Source organism: Jaculus jaculus, chromosome 11, assembly GCF_020740685.1.
Source record: "Jaculus jaculus isolate mJacJac1 chromosome 11, mJacJac1.mat.Y.cur, whole genome shotgun sequence".
NCBI classification, from domain to species: domain Eukaryota; kingdom Metazoa; phylum Chordata; class Mammalia; order Rodentia; family Dipodidae; genus Jaculus; species Jaculus jaculus.
Window position 1 is genome coordinate 20884608 of NC_059112.1, and position 17724 is coordinate 20902331.

The 17724-nt window shown below is 42.5% G+C and overlaps 1 protein-coding gene across 1 annotated transcript in view; it reads left to right on the forward strand.

Annotated features, from left to right (window-relative positions):
- The first annotated feature begins 327 nt into the window (after positions 1-327).
- Positions 328-17724, forward strand: part of Kctd8 (potassium channel tetramerization domain containing 8) — a 236513-nt gene continuing 219116 nt past the window's right edge. The window contains exon 1 of the mRNA XM_004658675.2: positions 328-1432. Coding sequence (XP_004658732.2) covers positions 472-1432 — 961 coding nt within the window. The 5' untranslated portion in view covers positions 328-471. The remainder of the gene's footprint in view (positions 1433-17724) is intronic.

The following is a 17724-nucleotide window of genomic DNA, read 5'->3' on the forward strand; positions in this document are numbered from 1 at the left end:
TCGCTCGGGGCTGGGCGGCGCGCTCTCTCTCCCGCTCGCCAGCTGCCGGCGCTGCGAGTTGTGTCTTCTCTTGAGCCTTTCCTCCAGCCCTCCCCTCCAAGAGCCGAGCGGAGCCGCAGCCCCCAGAGCCGCCGGCAAGTCTCCAGCACACTTGCAGAGAGCGGCTCCTCCTGCGCGCATCCTTCCCCGATGGAGCTGGGGCGCCGCCGACGCCGCCGCGGCTGCCCCAAGGAGCCCTGAGGACCGCGCGCCCGGGGAGGAGGATCGTACGCCCCGGGAGGAGGACCGCGCGCCCCGGGAGGAGCATCGTGCGTCCGGGAAGGAATAACGCGCGCCCGGGGAGGAGGACCGCTCGTGGCACCTGGGGGCCCGCACACCCTGGGCACGGGGCGGAGTCCCTAGAGGCTGTGGGAACCACCAAGCGCCACTCGCTCTCCTGGGCTCACCTGGCCGGCGGCGGGGGACGGGACCATGGCTCTGAAGGACACGGGCAGCGGAGGTGGCACCATCCTCCCCATCAGCGAGATGGTGTCTGCGTCCGGCTCGCCCTGCGCTCCAGCCGCGGTCGCCCCGGGACCCTGCGCGCCTTCGCCCTTCCCCGAGGTGGTGGAGCTGAACGTGGGCGGCCAGGTGTATGTGACCAAACACTCGACGCTCCTCAGCGTCCCGGACAGCACTCTGGCCAGCATGTTCTCACCCTCGAGTCCCCGGGGTGGTGCACGACGCCGGGGAGAGTTACCCAGAGACAGCCGGGCGCGCTTCTTCATCGACCGGGACGGTTTTCTCTTCCGCTACGTGCTCGATTATCTGCGGGACAAACAGCTGGCGCTGCCCGAACACTTCCCGGAGAAGGAGCGGCTCCTGCGCGAAGCCGAGTACTTCCAGCTCGCTGACCTGGTCAAGCTGCTGTCGCCCAAGGTCACCAAGCAGAACTCGCTCAACGACGAGGGCTGCCAGAGCGACCTGGAGGACAACCTCTCGCAGGGGAGCAGCGATGCGCTGCTGCTGCGCGGGGCGGCGGCGGCCGCCGCGCCCTCCTCGGTCCCCGGAGCGCACGGTGGCGGCGGTGTCGCGCCGGACAAGCGCTCGGGCTTCCTGACCCTTGGGTACCGAGGCTCCTACACCACGGTGCGCGACAACCAGGCGGACGCCAAGTTCCGGCGGGTGGCGCGCATTATGGTGTGCGGGCGCATCGCGTTGGCCAAGGAGGTGTTCGGGGACACCCTCAACGAGAGCCGAGACCCCGACCGGCAGCCCGAGAAGTACACGTCGCGTTTCTACCTCAAGTTCACCTACTTGGAACAGGCGTTCGATCGCCTGTCGGAGGCCGGCTTCCACATGGTGGCGTGCAACTCCTCCGGCACCGCAGCCTTCGTCCACCAGTACCGGGACGACAAGATGTGGAGCAGCTACACCGAGTACATCTTCTTCCGTAAGTCCCGCGGGTCCCCTATGCGTCTCCTGCCGAGAGGAGCCCGAGGCGGGTTCGAGCCCCGCTGCTCCCTGTAACCCCCCCCCCCACCCACACACACACACGGTGTTGGGAAAGGAGTGGGTTAACCAGGGGGGATCCGGTCTCTCCTCAAGCCTTCCCGGGATAACGCAGTCTGTGCCTTTGCCTCTAAGCATCTCCCTCTGGTGTTCTCGGTGCTGTTCCTTAACTTTATTGATCTTGTCCTCTTGCCCCGCCCAGGCTTCGGGACGCTCTGGGCTAGATGCACTGCCAAGGGCAAGCGGGGAGACTCAGCTCTAGGCTGGCCAGATAGGATGCCTTTCCCCCGCACCCTCCTCCTTCTTCTCCCACTCCTCCTCCTCCTCTTCCTCCTCCTCACCGCCACTTGTGAGGTCTCGGGGGGGGGGTTCACTTTAAGTGGCTCTCTGCGGTGTCCCTCCAGAGGGCAAGATGCCCCCCCGGGGGGCACTGCCTCACCACACCAGGAGTGTCTCGTAGGTGCGCTCCAGGTCCCACGGAAAACAGCCAGTGCTGGGTGCACTCGGAAAGGGGCAAAGCAAGAGTGCTGTGCAGACAGAGTCCCTCCGGGAGCCAAAGCACTAGAGCCCCGGCTGCGAAAGAGGCCTTCACTGACCAGTAATAAACCAGATTTCTCCTAGGTGCTTCTCCAGAGCCAGTGCCCAGTGCTCTGGACAGGGTTATGCTGCGGGGGGCGGGGCGGGGGGAGATTAGAGTTTGGATGGATGTCTGAGTGCATCTCTGGGGTCTGGAGAATACAGAAAGTGTGTGTGTGTGTGTGTGTGTGTGTGTGTGTGTGTTTTGTTTCCTTTCTAAGAACCTGGGGGGGGGGGTCCTATACCAACTTTCCCGAGGTGAATGAATGCAGCGATGTCCTTCCTCATAGGAGAGAGTGAAGGAGAGGGTTTGGCCAAACATTTGTCTAAAATAGATGCTTTGGGCCCAAAGCTTTGAGAAAAGTCTCTGAAAATTCAAAAACTCCACCAAGTGCTACAGTCTTAATCTGCACGGGGGGGGGGGGAGGGTTGTGGGTACATCAGGAGTGTGGCAAAAGGACAAAGGGAAATCGAGTTGAGATGGCAATAGAAATAGTCTCTGGCAAGCGCTGGTTTGGCAAGGCCTGCAGAGCTTTAAAAGCGTGCTGATGGCCGGGAGCGGCCGTGAAAGCCTGCAATGGAATCGCTTTCCCTGTGTTTTCTTTGGTAAGTTGCTCTCTGTTGGGAACCGAGTCGTTCGTCTTGACTAGAGGTCAAGACTTCAGAGGTGCAAAGGTGATTAGAAGGTGGTTCAGTGGGCATAAAGCTTCTGAAAATCTTGGAGGTAGCATGTCAAACTTCACTTTGAGAGTTGGGTTGTCTTTTCAAATAGTGCTGAATTTCCTGAGAAAACCATTTCAGAATAGAAGCCAAGTAAGGGTCCAGGGAAGGGATTGATAAATATTGAAGTTTTTTTTTATTTAAAAAAAATACATTCATTTATTATTTATTTGTGAGGCAGCGTCACCCTGTGTAGCTCAATCTGGCCTTGAATTCTTAGTCCTCCTGTTCTGGCCTTGTAAAGGCTGGGATTCCAAGAGTTCTGCCACAGGCTGGATTCCCAGTTGTCTTAATTATGTCAAAATATTATTTGTTTCACAGTATAAAAATGATAGATGGTCAGAAAAGCATAAAACGCAAAGCTGTTTTATTATTGCTTGTATAAAATCGGCTCCTCTTTGATGTGTATTAAGCAGTTAAAATATTTTAGCTTAAAATGTATTCCATATCAGTGAAATCTTTATCAGTAGATTTTAGATTGTTAACATTTAAGACATTTCATCAAAGACGTATTTCCACCATTTCAGGATAAAATACGATGTGAACATTTGACTCTCATGTGATTAGTGGGGTTTTTGCTATTATTTGTTTGTTTCAGAAGGTATAATGTAAGCATGAGTGTTTTTATAGGTGTTCCTTAAATTTTGGAATTATTGTAGTTTGGGCCTTTTTCCTTAGAAAGTAATGGACATGGGAATGTTTATTACTTTCATCATAAAAAAAATGCAGTCTCTAAATTAGGATAAAATTAGTGGCTTTGCAATAGTATAATAAAGTTGTAAACTGATAATTTAACTAATAAGATAATTTGAGGTATAGTTTAAACTTAGATCTGTTGCACCTAGGGAACTAGAATTAGTACTGAATAAAATCAAATTTATTGTTATGCACAACCACTTGTGAAGTATTCACTTCCCTAAAGAGCTCTGAGAATCCTTCACAATAGCCCTAGAAATTAACCTTCTTTGTTGGTTATCTTAATATGGGGGAGAATGCACAATTCCATATTAAATGTTCTCTTGAAATTGTAACCCAGTTAGTAGTCCACCAAATGTAGCTGTCATGCTTAAATTCTGGGTGTAAAATTAGTCTTATGCACTAGTAAGCATGTATTTGTTTTGTGTTTTATACAGTTTTCATATTTTCACAAATAACTTGAGTAGAATTTCTTCCAGCATATGGTAACTGAACATATACTCCAGATTTTTCCTACTTCCATCGTGTTCTTCTTAAGTAATTTCAGAATGTCACAAGTCTCTATGTGATTATTAGTGATGTTCATGAAATCAAAAATTTTGGATGACCTTGCTGTTCCAGTCATGTTAAGGCATAGAAAAAAAAGATGATGATATTTTTATTTCCCGTGGAATCAATTTTTTTCAACAAGTAGTGCTGTATGACATGAACTTATTTTTAGTGTAATGTGTGCGTGTGTGTGTGTGTGTGTGTGTGTGTGTCATTTTTACACTTTTTTGAACCCAAAGTACATGTAAACTTTTTTGTTTTTCAAAGTAGGGTTTCACTGTAGCCCAGGCTGACCTGGAACTCACTATATAGTCTCCTCGGGGTGGCCTCGAACTCCTGGCAATCCTCCTAATCTCTGCCTCCAGAGTGCTGAGATTAAAAGCGTGTGCCACCATGCCCAGCTCAGAATTTGTATTTTTGATTGCTAGAAACTGCAGTTAAGTTGGGAATTTAATTGGAAGTTACTTTCAATAATAGCATACTTAATTGTCAGAAGTTTGCAATAAGTAATTAAATGCCTAACTTCTTTCCTGGAACTTGAGTTTTCAGCCTGAGGAACCGAGACATTCCAATTATACTCCCTTCGTGTTTCTGGATGAACTTCATTGAAACCCACTTCTGACTCAGGGATAAGAAATGCTTTAGCACCCTGCACCAGGACTTCATTTTTTTTTTTTTTCGAGGTAGGGTCTCACTCTAGCTCAGGCTGACCTGGAATTCACTATGTAGCCCCAGAGTGGCCTCAAACTTGTGGTGATCCTCCTACCTTTGCCTCCACACTGCTGGGATTAAAGGCCTGCACCACCACATCTGGCCAGGACTTCTAATTTTGAACAATACTTTTCTGATATATATGTAGCCGGATTCATATGTCCTTAAGTACTTGTGTCCATGTTATTGGGCTCTGACTCTCAAGGTTAACACACAAGCTACTAAACATTAAATACAAACTACAGGCACACTTTTACCTATTATCATTCTTAATTCACTACTCATCAAGCCCTTTTAATACATGATCACAAGATTAAATTTTATAATACTCTTCTGATACTGAATACAGACTATATTTTCTTGGGGGAAAGTGGTTTATTGTGCTTTCTATTTGGGGGTTATGTCTGATCAATGCATTTATAGCTATTTTTTAACAATAAGTGATAACAAAATTCATCCTATGCCAGTGTCATATTGTATAGTCAGGAGATGGTTGCATACCTGAAATATGATATTTGATTGTGCATTGATATATGTTTCCTGTTCTTCTCAACATCAGTGGCTTCACATTAGCAGTGGGGCTGATGTACTCTTCTCTTCTCTCAGCACTTGAACTTTTGAACTCCATATGTTGCTTGAGTAATGCGTGTATTTGTGTGTAGGTACCTAGTTGGCATGAAAAATGTTTGCTGGCAGTGGTACAGTACTGAATGATGTAGAAAGGCTCTGAAATTTTATGTCCAGTACAGTTTTCCCTATAAATTTTTCTTCTTCATAGTACAAAAGTTTTAGCTTCCCTTCTTTGACCAGACAGCTTTGTCAATAACTTTGGTAAAATGGTAATACCTGTGATTCTTATAAACTGTGCAAAGGCAAGAAATTCAATTTTACTTTATGTAAAGAGAACATATTGCCTTCTTTCTTAGAAGCTAGAAAAATGAAGAGCTATTTTTGTTGAAACTTATTTTATTGTTCATTTGTTTTATATTATGGTTAATCCCATTAAATTATATACTCGGTGTAATGATTACAAAGTTATCAAATACATACGGGGTTGAGATCTACTTCTAGTAGTTTTGAGGTCTTGCAGCATTACAGAGGAGTCCATGAAGAATCTGAAGTAATTGGAAAATGTGTTTCACTGCATACTTGATTTTAGATATTTTTGGGGCCTCCTTTGAAAGAACATGCATGCACTGGGTTAGAGGTGCCCTGTAGACCTCTGGTTACCCTGCTCAGCAACCAGAGGCCTACAGGGCACCTCTAACCCAGTGCATGCATGTTTTTTAGTCATGTGGGGCCATATTATCAGAGGGCTTCCCAACACCAAAGTAAAGACTATAAAGGTTTTAATTCTAGAATAATAGTCATGCACCAGATAATTCAACTCCACAAGTTGTAAGTGTAATGGGAATGTTCCAGCTACTGGCCTCAATCACAGCGTGTAAGTGCTCTGTGCCTAGAACTCACATACTTCTCATCATTAGTTTCTCCTGATTCCTTAAAGTTTTTGAGGCTATCCATCTATATAGTCTTAGCTATCCTTGGACGACCTCTGTAGGCTGATCATGAACTTGTTTCTTTAGTGCTGGGATTACAAGCATGATCCAACACTCCCACTTATTGATTTATTTTTCTCTCTCTTTCCTTCCTTTACTTCATTCCTTCTCTTCCTGTTTTCAATAAATGATTTTTCATAAATATTTATTTATTTGCAAGCATAGAGAAGTAGAGAGAGAAAAATACACATGCAGAATGGGCATACCAAGGTCTCTAGCCACTGCAAACAAACTCCAGATGCATATGCCACCTTGTGCATCTGCCTTACATGGGTACTGAATAATTGAACCCAGGTCTTTAGCCTTTACAGACACGTTTCTTAACCTCTGAGCCATATCTCCAGCCCCATTTCTCCTCTACTTTTCTTTCATTTATCTATAACACTGATTATAGATGAATGCTGTACTACAGAGTTCAAGCATTGACTCTTGCACTGGTACAAACATAGATGTATTTTACAATTTCAAAAAATGCATAAAGTATTCCATTCAGATTTTATTTGCTATTTACTTATTACTACTTCAATTTATTTTCTGACCCACTGGCTTTCAATTGTATCCCTTGGTATCATGGTCATGTGATGCTGAATGAACACTTGCCTCTCATGGTATTTCTTCACTTCCTATTGTTTCATTGTACACAAGTTCTTGGTCTCAAATTGCTTTCCCTACGTACTTATCTATTCTCATATTGATTTTTCACCTTATACACTAGGCTATATTTTTCTTTTTGTGAGTTTGTATCATCTCAGTTTTGTGTTCTTAACATTCAGTAAAATCGTTAACACCAGTGTAAGGATTTCATAAAATATTTGTACTGTGTTTATCACAGAATGAGCTAGAGATGTTGGAGGTTCCTTTAAGCTGGTCACTGAATTTGAGGTCTAGTTTCTCTTTTGCTTAAAGTACACTTACTAAATACTTTCTACACATACTAATTTAAATGAAACAGATAGTTTGCTTTTAAGGTGATCACAGGAAATTGCTTGCATTTGTGACTTATGTTATAGAGAGATTATCTAGTATATTCACAAAAGGCACCATCACTTGCACAAAAAGTTGGAATGTAGAACTGTGAAGAATGAAAACAAATGAAATTGTAACCAGGAGGCTGACTAAAGGGATCATATAAATTAAGTTTTTAGAATTCTGAACATAGATACTTACAGATTTCTTTTTTAAAAAAAATTTTATTTATTTATTTATTTGAGAGCGACAGACACAGAGAGAAAGACAGATAGAGGGAGAGAGAAAATGGGCGCGCCAGGGCTTCCAGCCTCTGCAAACGAACTCCAGACGCGTGCACTCCCTTGTGCATCTGGCTAACATGGGACCTGGGGAACCGAGCCTCGAACCAGGGTCCTTAGGCTTCACAGGCAAGTGCTTAACCGCTAAGCCATCTCTCCAGCCCCCTTTTTTTTTTTGTTTGGTTTTTTGAGGTAGGGTCTCACTCTAGCCCAGGCTGACCTGGAATTCACGATGTAGTCTCAGGGTGGCCTTGAACTCACAGCGGTCCTCCTACCTCTGCCTCCCAAGTGCTGGGATTAAAGGCGTGCGCCACCACGCCTGGCTAGATTTCTTTATAATTAATTTTTTGGTGGAACAGACTTTCAGAGGAGTCAGAAGTTAACTGATGTTGTTTAGTGTATGAAATATGTTGGACAAATGTTGAGTGCCCTAGCCCATCCACAGCCATGATGTTGAATACTTATCCTTTTAGAAAATCTGGGACTATCAAATGACTGCAAACTCCTGATGTGGTCAGGTCCTATTTGGTGTAAATTAGGTTTTGGAAGGATCTGGATGTACTGATGGGTATTTGCAAATGCTAACATTCAGCTAACTCTATATTGTAGTCTTGACTCAAATTTTCAAAGACATATGAAGATACACACTTAAGCATGTTGCAGTCCGGTTCGCATTGCTGTTAGAAATCACCCAACCAAGAGCAGCTTCTGGGAAAAAGAGATTTATTTTGGCTTACAGGCTCGAGGGGAAGCTCCACGATGGCAGGGGAAAACGATGGCATGAACAGAGGGTGGACATCACCCCCTGGCCAACAGAAGGTGGACCACAGCAACAGGAGGGTGTGCCAAACACTGGCAAGGGGAAACTGGCTTTAATACCTATAAGCCTGCCCCCAACAATACCCTCCCTCCAAGAGGCATTAATTCCCAAATCTCCATCAGCTGGGAACCTAGCATTCAGAACACTAAGTTTATGGGGGACACCTGAATCAAACCACCACAAAGCACTTGTTGCTTAATTACCAACATAAAACCTTACTATATCAGTGTTGCCTATACTTGCTAATCTGTTGTTGTTGTTGTTGTTCGAATATAATGGCCCCCATGACTCATGATTTTGGACTCTGGAAAGTGGTGGTATTTTGGAAGGTTGTGGAACTTTTAAGAGGTAGAACCTTGCTGGAGGAAGTGTGTCACTGGAGGCAGCAGGCCTTGCAGTATTAGTGCCTTGACCCCTCTGCTGTTTTTTTTTTTTTTTTCTCTCTCTTTCTCACTAATTGTTCCTCCTCCTTGTTAATGTGATGGTATAATGCTTGCTCCCTGCTCCTGTCCATGTTTTCTCCTCTTGAGTTGTAAACAAACTAAACACTTTCCTTCCTGTTGCAGTCAGGTTCACATTGCTGGTAGAAATCACCCAACCGAGAGCAGCTTGTGGAAAAAAGAGATTTATTTTGGCTTGTAGGCTTGAGGGGGGAGCTCCATAATGGCAGGCAAAATGATGGCATGAGCAAAGGGTGGATATCACCCCCTAGCCAACAGCAGGTGGACAACAAGAACAGAAGAGTGTGCCAAACACTGGCAAGGGGAAACTGGCACTCATAAGCCTGACCCAACCCCCCAACAATACACTCCCTCCAGGAGGCGTTAATTCCCAAATCTCTATCAGCTGGGAATCTAGCATTCAGAGCACTTAAGTTTATGGGGGACACCTGAATCAAACTACCACATTTCCCTAAGCTGCCTGTGGTTGGGAATTTTGACCCAGCAATGAGAAAGTAACTGGTATATTTATGTCAAGGTAGTTATGAAAAATAAACACAGTCATATGGCACTACTGTCACATAGTTTCATGCTAATAGAGTGCTTATTAGATTGTTTCTTAGCCACGAAATAAAACTAGTGGCATACTTATCCAACTAAGAATGATATTCATCCCATATAGTATCTATTATTGTACTGTAAAATGTCTCTATAGAAACAAATGATTGAAATACCACTAATGAATATAAGACACTTCAATAACTAGAACAGTGGGTGAACAAGAACCTTGACCATGGACTCTGTAATATTCTGCTTTTTCTCATCATGCTGCATAATTATATTTTTAATTTCTTATATACAGACAGCTCTGGGAATCAGTACTATGTTTCAGCAGAGACAATTCTAGAGCTGCTCAACCCTGTTACTCAGTGTATTGAAAACCTCTGGCTCTGACTTAGAGATTGTGAGAAAATAACTTAATCGCAATCCTGAAAGGGAAACAAAAGTGTTCACATTATAGATTTATTATGAGGATTAAATGAAATAATCTATATAACTCATAAAATAGTTTCAGACAAAAATTAAATGTACAATTAGTATAGATATTACCATTTATTAATTTTAAAGCCTCCAAATACATAGCAAATCTATTTTATCTGACAATTGCTAATGGACAGTGACAGATTTCTTCTTCTTAGAGAATAAATGGCAAGCAATACCTATTCACAGCTGCCCTGAGAATATTTGTTATCATTTGTAATGTTTTACTTTCTAAAGTATTTTATTTTTATTTATTCATTTATTTGACAGAGAAAGAGGGAGACAGAGAAAAGGCCAGAGAGAGAATGGGCACACCAGGGCCTCCAGCCATTACAAATGAACTCCAGATGCGTGAGCCTCCTTGTTAGCATCTAGCTAACCTGGGTGCTGGGGAATCAAACCAGGTTCCTTTGGCTTTGTGGGCAAACATCTTAACCGCTAAGCCATCCCTCCAGCCCAGGTGTTTTCCTTTTTAAATCATTCACTTTGTAAATATACATTTTGACATGTCATTAAGACAACTTTATTGTCATTGGTTGCTTATTGCTCAGGGGCACACGTTATTCAAGGTCTAATCCTGATACTGGTCCATTTTGGTACAACTAATAAGAACACTAGTATTCAATAGCTGTTCCCTCAGTCTATGGGGTATATTGGAGTAAACACCTCTTCCTAATATTTGTTATTTACACTCCTGTTCTCCTGCTGAGAGCTTTCAGCCTTGATTTTCAGCAGTTTTATGCATGAGAGCAAATTGCTACAGAGCCACATGGGATCAAACTTCGTCCAGAATTTGGGCATTTGGCCAAAAATTTGAACTACATTTTTGGATTCAAATACACATCTTCTCAATTCTAGGAAAAGAGTTAGCTGAAGTTCAATCAATTTCGATTGAAAACATTTCCTGATGCATTTTGGATATATTTTCTACTTGCTGAAATCCAGGTATTTGAAGAATGAAGGGAGAAGTTGGCAGACTGCTCAGGAATGATTTTCTAATACTCTGGCCTCCTTTCTTCTGGTTGATGAAGGCTGCAGCTGGCACATCTCTTTTAAGGTGGAGGATAAAGGTTAGGCATACAGTGCCAAAGCGACTTCCACATTTGACAAGAAAGTGGCTTCCATGGTAACTATACAGTGAATGGTAGAAGGAAGTCTGTCGGGAATTATTGGTGGTGATTTTATGGCAGATCAGGGATAAAACCTTCTAATGCTGATCTTGATGAATAATAAGAGAAGGGCCGTGACAATGGAAATCCTAGTGCTGTATAGCCATAGAATTCATCACAAGTAGATGTGGTTTGTTCTGTGCTCTAGAACTTTGACAGACTTCAGTTCTTCATGTCAATAGAGGTGGATATGTACAGTCTTTCTTGTCTTACCTCTGTGGATGGTGTAAGTAGTATGTGCCAAGAACTGAGTAAAAGTAGGGAATTTCTTAATTTAGTGTTCCCAACCCATTTCTTAAAGTGAATGCATTGTGTATATTATTATTAACAAAGTATTTCTGGAGTGCAAAGTCTTCTCATATATGATCTCAGTTAATGACTCTAAAATTCAGAATAAAAAACTATCCAGGGCTGGAGAGATGGCTTAGAGGTTAAGCACTTGCCTGTGAAGCCTAAGGACCCCGGTTCGAGGCTCGGTTCCCCAGGTCCCAAGTTAGCCAGATGCACAAGGGGGCGCACGCATCTGGAGTTCGTTTGCAGAGGCTGGAAGCCCTGGCGCGCCCATTCTCTCTCTCCCTCTCTCTGTCTTTCTCTCTGTGTCTGTCGCTCTCAAATAAATAAATAAATAAATATTTTAAAAAAAAAACAAAAACTATCCAACTAAGAGGACCCAGTTAGGACTGATTTAAAACTATTGAAAGACATGTATTGCTTACTTAGTTATGAATCATGAATTTCTTGAACAGTGTAATTGACTTACCAGTCTGTCATATGCATAAGATGTGGTTAAAAAAAAATATCATGGGGAACAAATTTTGAGTCATTCATGACCAGAGCCATGATATACAGATTTTGTTTGTGATATCCTGCTTGTTTCTAGTTTGCATATGAGGTGCATGGCATATTGAGTACAAGTGTAATTCACCAATCTCTGGGATCTATGTGAAGACTGGGTTCATGGCTAGGGACAGACATATCTCTTACTCATTTCTGACCAAAAGAGTCTAGGCATCCCTGTGTGTGTGTGTGTGTGTGTGTGTGTGTGTGTTTCAGTCAGGTTGCATTACTGGCAGAAATCACCCAACTAAGAGCAGCTTTTGGAAAAAAATAAAAGTTTATTTTAGCTTACAGACTCAATGGGAATAAACACTCACACTGCAAAAGATGGCATTGAGCATAGCAAAGAAATATTCAACCAAAACAAGATTTAAGTAGGGCAAACAAAAAACTCTGTAGCTCCAAGTCCAACAACTCTGGCCAGTGACAAAGCTACAACTCTGATAATTCTAACCAACCATAAGTCTCTGGAGTTCCAATTCTGCCCCTCCAGCTAGGCTACTCCCAGTCCTGGAAAACTTCACCCAGGGCCAGCAGCTTTGCTTAGGAGCCATCTCATGGTCCCGGAATCTCCACTGGGTCTCCACTATAATCCACAGTCCATCCTCATGGCTCCATTAGGGTCTCCATGCAGGCATCCAGCAAACCTGCTTCACACTGTCCATGTCTGTTTCCAAAACACAAGACTATGTTGCAAACTCAATGACCCTCTCTTTCCTGTATTTCTCATACTCCATAATACCAGGTGGGGTGCCAGTAATTTAATCCAGGGGACAATCAGGCAGACTTTGAAGAACGAGACACTAATGAGCACCCAGGTCTCTTTAAAAGACTCTATGTTCTTCCTGTTGCCTCAGGACAGGTCAACTGGCCCAATCTCAAAGTTGTAATCACATATATTTGTAGCTGAACAGGCAGAAGTTTAAGCCCAAAGGTTTCATTTTTGTGACATATGCCTATGCTCTCACCAGTCCATTTCTATTCAAAGCAACCCAACACAAGTTCTTAGGACACCAGCATAACAGCAAGCCTCTCACACAAACTGCTTCTAGCCCAGACCAGGCGAAGTTCTTTCTCACCCTCTCAGTCCATAGTTCTTGCTGCATTCAGGTCGTTCAACTCTGACCAGAATACTCCATCAAGCTGTACTCATGGCACTGCAAGTTGTCTCTTAGGCCAAGGTTTCAAATCCTTCCACATTCCTCTTGAAAATCAGCTCTAAAAGTCCAAACCCACACAGTCAGGTGTCTAGCAGCAAATGATACCACTCCTTGGTAACATCTTTACTGTTGCAGTCAGGTTTGCATGTCTGGCAGAAATAATCCAACCAAGAGCAGCTTTGAGAGGAAAGAGGTTTGTTTTGGCTTATAGACTCGAGGGGAAGCTCCATGATGGCAGAGGAAAACAATGGCATGAGCAGAGGGGGGACATCACCCCTTGGCCAACATAAGGCAGGCAATAGCAACAGGAGAGTGTTCCAAACACTGGTAAGGAGAAACTGGCCATAACACACATAATCCTGCCTCCAAGAGGCATTAATTGACAAATCTCCATCACCAGGGAACCTAGCATTCAGAACATCTAAGTTTATGGGAAAGACCTGAATCAAACCACCACTGTGTGTGTGTGTGTGTGTGTGTGTGTGTGTGTGTGTGTGTACACAAAGAGGCATTTATTAGAGAGTATCAAGATAACTTTGTAGTCACCACTTCACTACTGACAACCACATCATTCTCTGATGTGTGACTAAATTATGGCCAGTTTATGATGTCAAATGAAGAACTATCATCAACATTTTGATAGCAATTGATATAGAGAGATAAAAAGACTTGCTGGTGATAATATTTCTTGTCTCTATATTCCTTCTGAAACCCTTACTGTTAACTTTTTCCCATCAACAATACAATCTACTCAAGAGTGCTTTTTTTTTTTTTTTTGCTGTATTTCTGGTAGACACTGTCCATTCTCTAAGAATCAATCCCAATGTCAAATTATGTTTCCTACTCACCTTTGACAAGTACCTTAACATGAAGCTTAAGTTAGAATCTGAGATGTCCTTTTTCATTTTATTCAGTGAGCCTGTGATGATGAGTTGCTTCAGCATGACTTTATGACCACATGACAAATTTCATATATATGTATGTGTGTGTATGGTATATACACACACATAACAGAAGAAAACATGATTGACAGCTGTTAATGATACAGGTAAGTGGAACAGGAGTTAGTGTGCTTGGAAAGCCCAGAGGCTGCTGGTACATTACACAGTATCCCTCTCTTCCCATGAGACTGATGACCACATCAGTCTGAAGCAGGCAAGAATCATTATGGTATTTCAGTTCTTGCTTGCAGCATTAGCATTTTGGGTTTGTAAAACAAACAGTTCTTTCAAGCTGTCTGTTTTATAGCTGCTACTACAAAACCATATTTATTATCATGATAATTTTGCACTTAGCATTCATGTTTGTGAAGCTCACTAATATCCTGCATTTGGTAAATGTGAAAGAGGAAAGATTGGACCCCACAGTTTCAGCACAGAAACTGCACTCCAGGGACTAACAGAAAAATGTTTCACAGGCATGTTTTATAGTTGGATCATATCCTCCCAAAAGTTATATTGGCTCCTCTTGTTCTTTACCTCAATATATGATCTAATTTGGACATGATATCTTTAGAGAACTAATCAGTACTGTGAGGTCATTGGGATGGACTCTAATCCAATATGACTGGTGCCATATGTAGAGGGGAAATTTGTATATATAATTATAGACAGACCTGCATGCAACCAAGAAGGCCCATTTGAACACAAAGGCAAAGGTATAAGTGATATTTTTATAAGGTGAAGAATGCCAAAACTTGCCAACAGAGCTGTACAGATCAGGAAAGAATATTGAGAATATGTTGTCCCTAGTGGTTCTCAGGGGGACCCTACCTTTCAATCACAGACCTCAACATTCAGAACTGTGAGAGTAAATTTCTGTTGTTTGAGCCACTTAATTTTGGAAGCATGAGTCTCGCCAAATGACTACAGAAATTTTAAACTACTTATCTTAGTTTTAGAAATCTAGTAAAAACTAGAAAAAGAAGAATTTTCAAGTTTTTTTTTCAAATTTATTATCCAATGTTCAATTTTTTTTCAAATATTTTTCAGAGGTCAATTACGGAAAGCAAACTCCACTGTTACATTTAATAGATGAGCAGACTGCTTGCCAGTACCAAGCTTTCACAGATCCTATGTAGAACAGGGGTGCCAGGGGAAAGGCTGCTTTGCAAGGATTCAGGAACTGAGAACAAACAATCTCCCGGGAAGCTTCAGGGGCACCCCACACTCCTGATGTTTTGGTACAGGGCAATCCAAATGAGATGCTCAGCATATTTTCCCTGTCTTCCTTTCTGCCTCAAATCACCACAGTGTCTACTTGTGGAAATTAATTCATGCATGCAAACTAGGTCACAAGATTATGTGGAAATGGGCATTTAAAATGAAAATCACACCAGCACACCCTCATCTCACATTTTCTTCATTGGCCAGTGTAAGAAGATTTCTCATATCTATTAATATTTTTTAAGTTTACATTTTTTTTAAATTTTTTATTTATTTATTTGAGAGCGACAGACACAGAGAGAAAGACAGATAGAGGAAGAGAGAGAATGGGCATGCCACGGCTTCCAGCCTCTGCAAACGAACTCCAGACGCGTGCGCCCCCTTGTGCATCTGGCTAACATGGGACCTGGGGAACCGAGCCTCGAACCGGGGTCCTTAGGCTTCACAGGCAAGTGCTTAACCGCTAAGCCATCTCTCCAGCCCAAGTTTACATTTTTTAATCTCCGTCATTTCATCCTCTGTGGGTAACTATTCTTAGGTATCTAATGGAAGTCTTGATTTATATGTGATTTAAATATATATTCAGTTTTATCTTCCTCATAGTTTTATACACACACACACACAGACATACACACACACACAGACATACACACACACTCGTGCACGTGCTCTCACTAAACACTCTTTTTACCACCCCTTCATGTTCAGTTGTCCATCTAAGCTGAGAGTTTTTTTTTTTTTCTTTTTTTTCTGTCAGATGTCACTTGCTGGTGTATACTTCATCTAAGTCAGTTTACCTTCAATTTAATCATGACTAAATCCACCCTGCACCTTTGAGATACTCTGAGATTGACATCCCTGGGGAATTGTTGATTAATGCTGCCTGAGTGCTCAGTAAATGAGTACACTAGAATCAGTGTTTGGGGATCCTCTTATATCCAATCTCGTCCAACTCTTGAAAAATGCAGCTTTGAAAATGTTGCCAAAGTAGATGATATTTTATTGTTATTTTACTCTAAAACTATAAATTAAAAATATTCTTATTTATTTGGAGAGAGAAGAAAGGGAAGGAAGAAGGAAGAAAAGAAGGGTATACCAGGTTCTTTTGCCTCTTTCAGTGCAAATAAATTCTCTAGACCCACGTGCTTCTTTATGCATCTGGCTTTATGTGGTTCCTGAGGAATTTAATCCCAGGCTGGCAGACTTTTCAAGTGAGTGACTTTCACCTCTGAGCCATCTCTCCAGCTCCTTCACTGCTATTTGAACATTTGTGCTTTTAATTCTTAATAATGGAAATTTGTTCAATTAGAAGGATATTAAAAAATTTTAAGTGAGGATTCACTATGCTGTCTTTTTTGGCTGTTTTTGCCCTATATTGAAATTCTAACTTCAACATTAAAATACCATCAGCACAAGATCCTTGCATAGGATGAGCTGCCCTTTATGTAAATGATTAGACCCCAGCTGTCAACAGCCCACCTCTAACTTTAGGACATGTGTATGAGTGCTATCCTGTACAAGGTGTAAACTGGACCAGCTGTGGAATGGCCATCATATGCATTATGTTAACACAGGTCACTTGCCTCCAGTGCTTTGAAATACCACATAGGAGCAGGAAGTCTTTGGTGAAAGTCTTTCAAGAATGGGAGAATGGAAAACAGGTCTAAAAAAAAAAAAAAAAAAAAGTCCTTCTCACAGTTATAACAGAAGTCCTTTCATCAGCAATAGAGTGATAACTCTGTTCAATACATCTAGCAGCACCTGATTTATCCACCCCACAAAACTTTCTTGTCTACTGCCCTCCTTGGTGTCTTTTTTATTTTTATTTTATTTTTTCTTTTGCCTTCTCAGAGATTCTTTCTGTTAACTGTCTTCGGCTGCCAGCTTGGAGGCACCCTGGGCAGTATGCCTTCTATGAGCCATCCAGATTTCACAGCTCACATCCTATCTTTGTAGGTCAGGGGCTTGTGAGTCCCTACAAGGGGCTGATGCTATCCAGGCTCAGTATCCCAGTTTCTTTTTGCAAAATGAATCTTGAAAAGTGCCACGGAAGTTATCACCACTTCCATGAGTGAATGAACCAAAATGTGTGTGAGTAATTTTTAGAGGCGAGGAACCTGGGTGGCCTCAGCGAATCACTTTATTTCCCACTGTCTTAATTTAATGACTTAGGGGGAAGTGGCCAGTTTTGTCATCAGGCCGGTGGCTTTAGTGTGAAGAAGCATCAGTCACAGATCCTGCTAAGCCTGCAGCTTTGTAGCTACTTAGGTTTTTGTCATTGCCATTGCTTTTGTTTAAACAGCTATTATGCAAATTTTAAGCATAATAAAGAGATGGGATGGTTCAAAAAAAAAAACCTCCCACATATTCATCTCCCACATTTAACAATCACCGACACATTATTTCATCTCTGGATTTTTATTCCTGAAGACCAAAGGAAATGGAAGATCTTATATTATCTCCCCCTTACAAGCTTGCACATCTAAAAACTGTATATTTTCTTATATAATCACTGTTCCATTTTTAACTCTAGCAAGATTAAT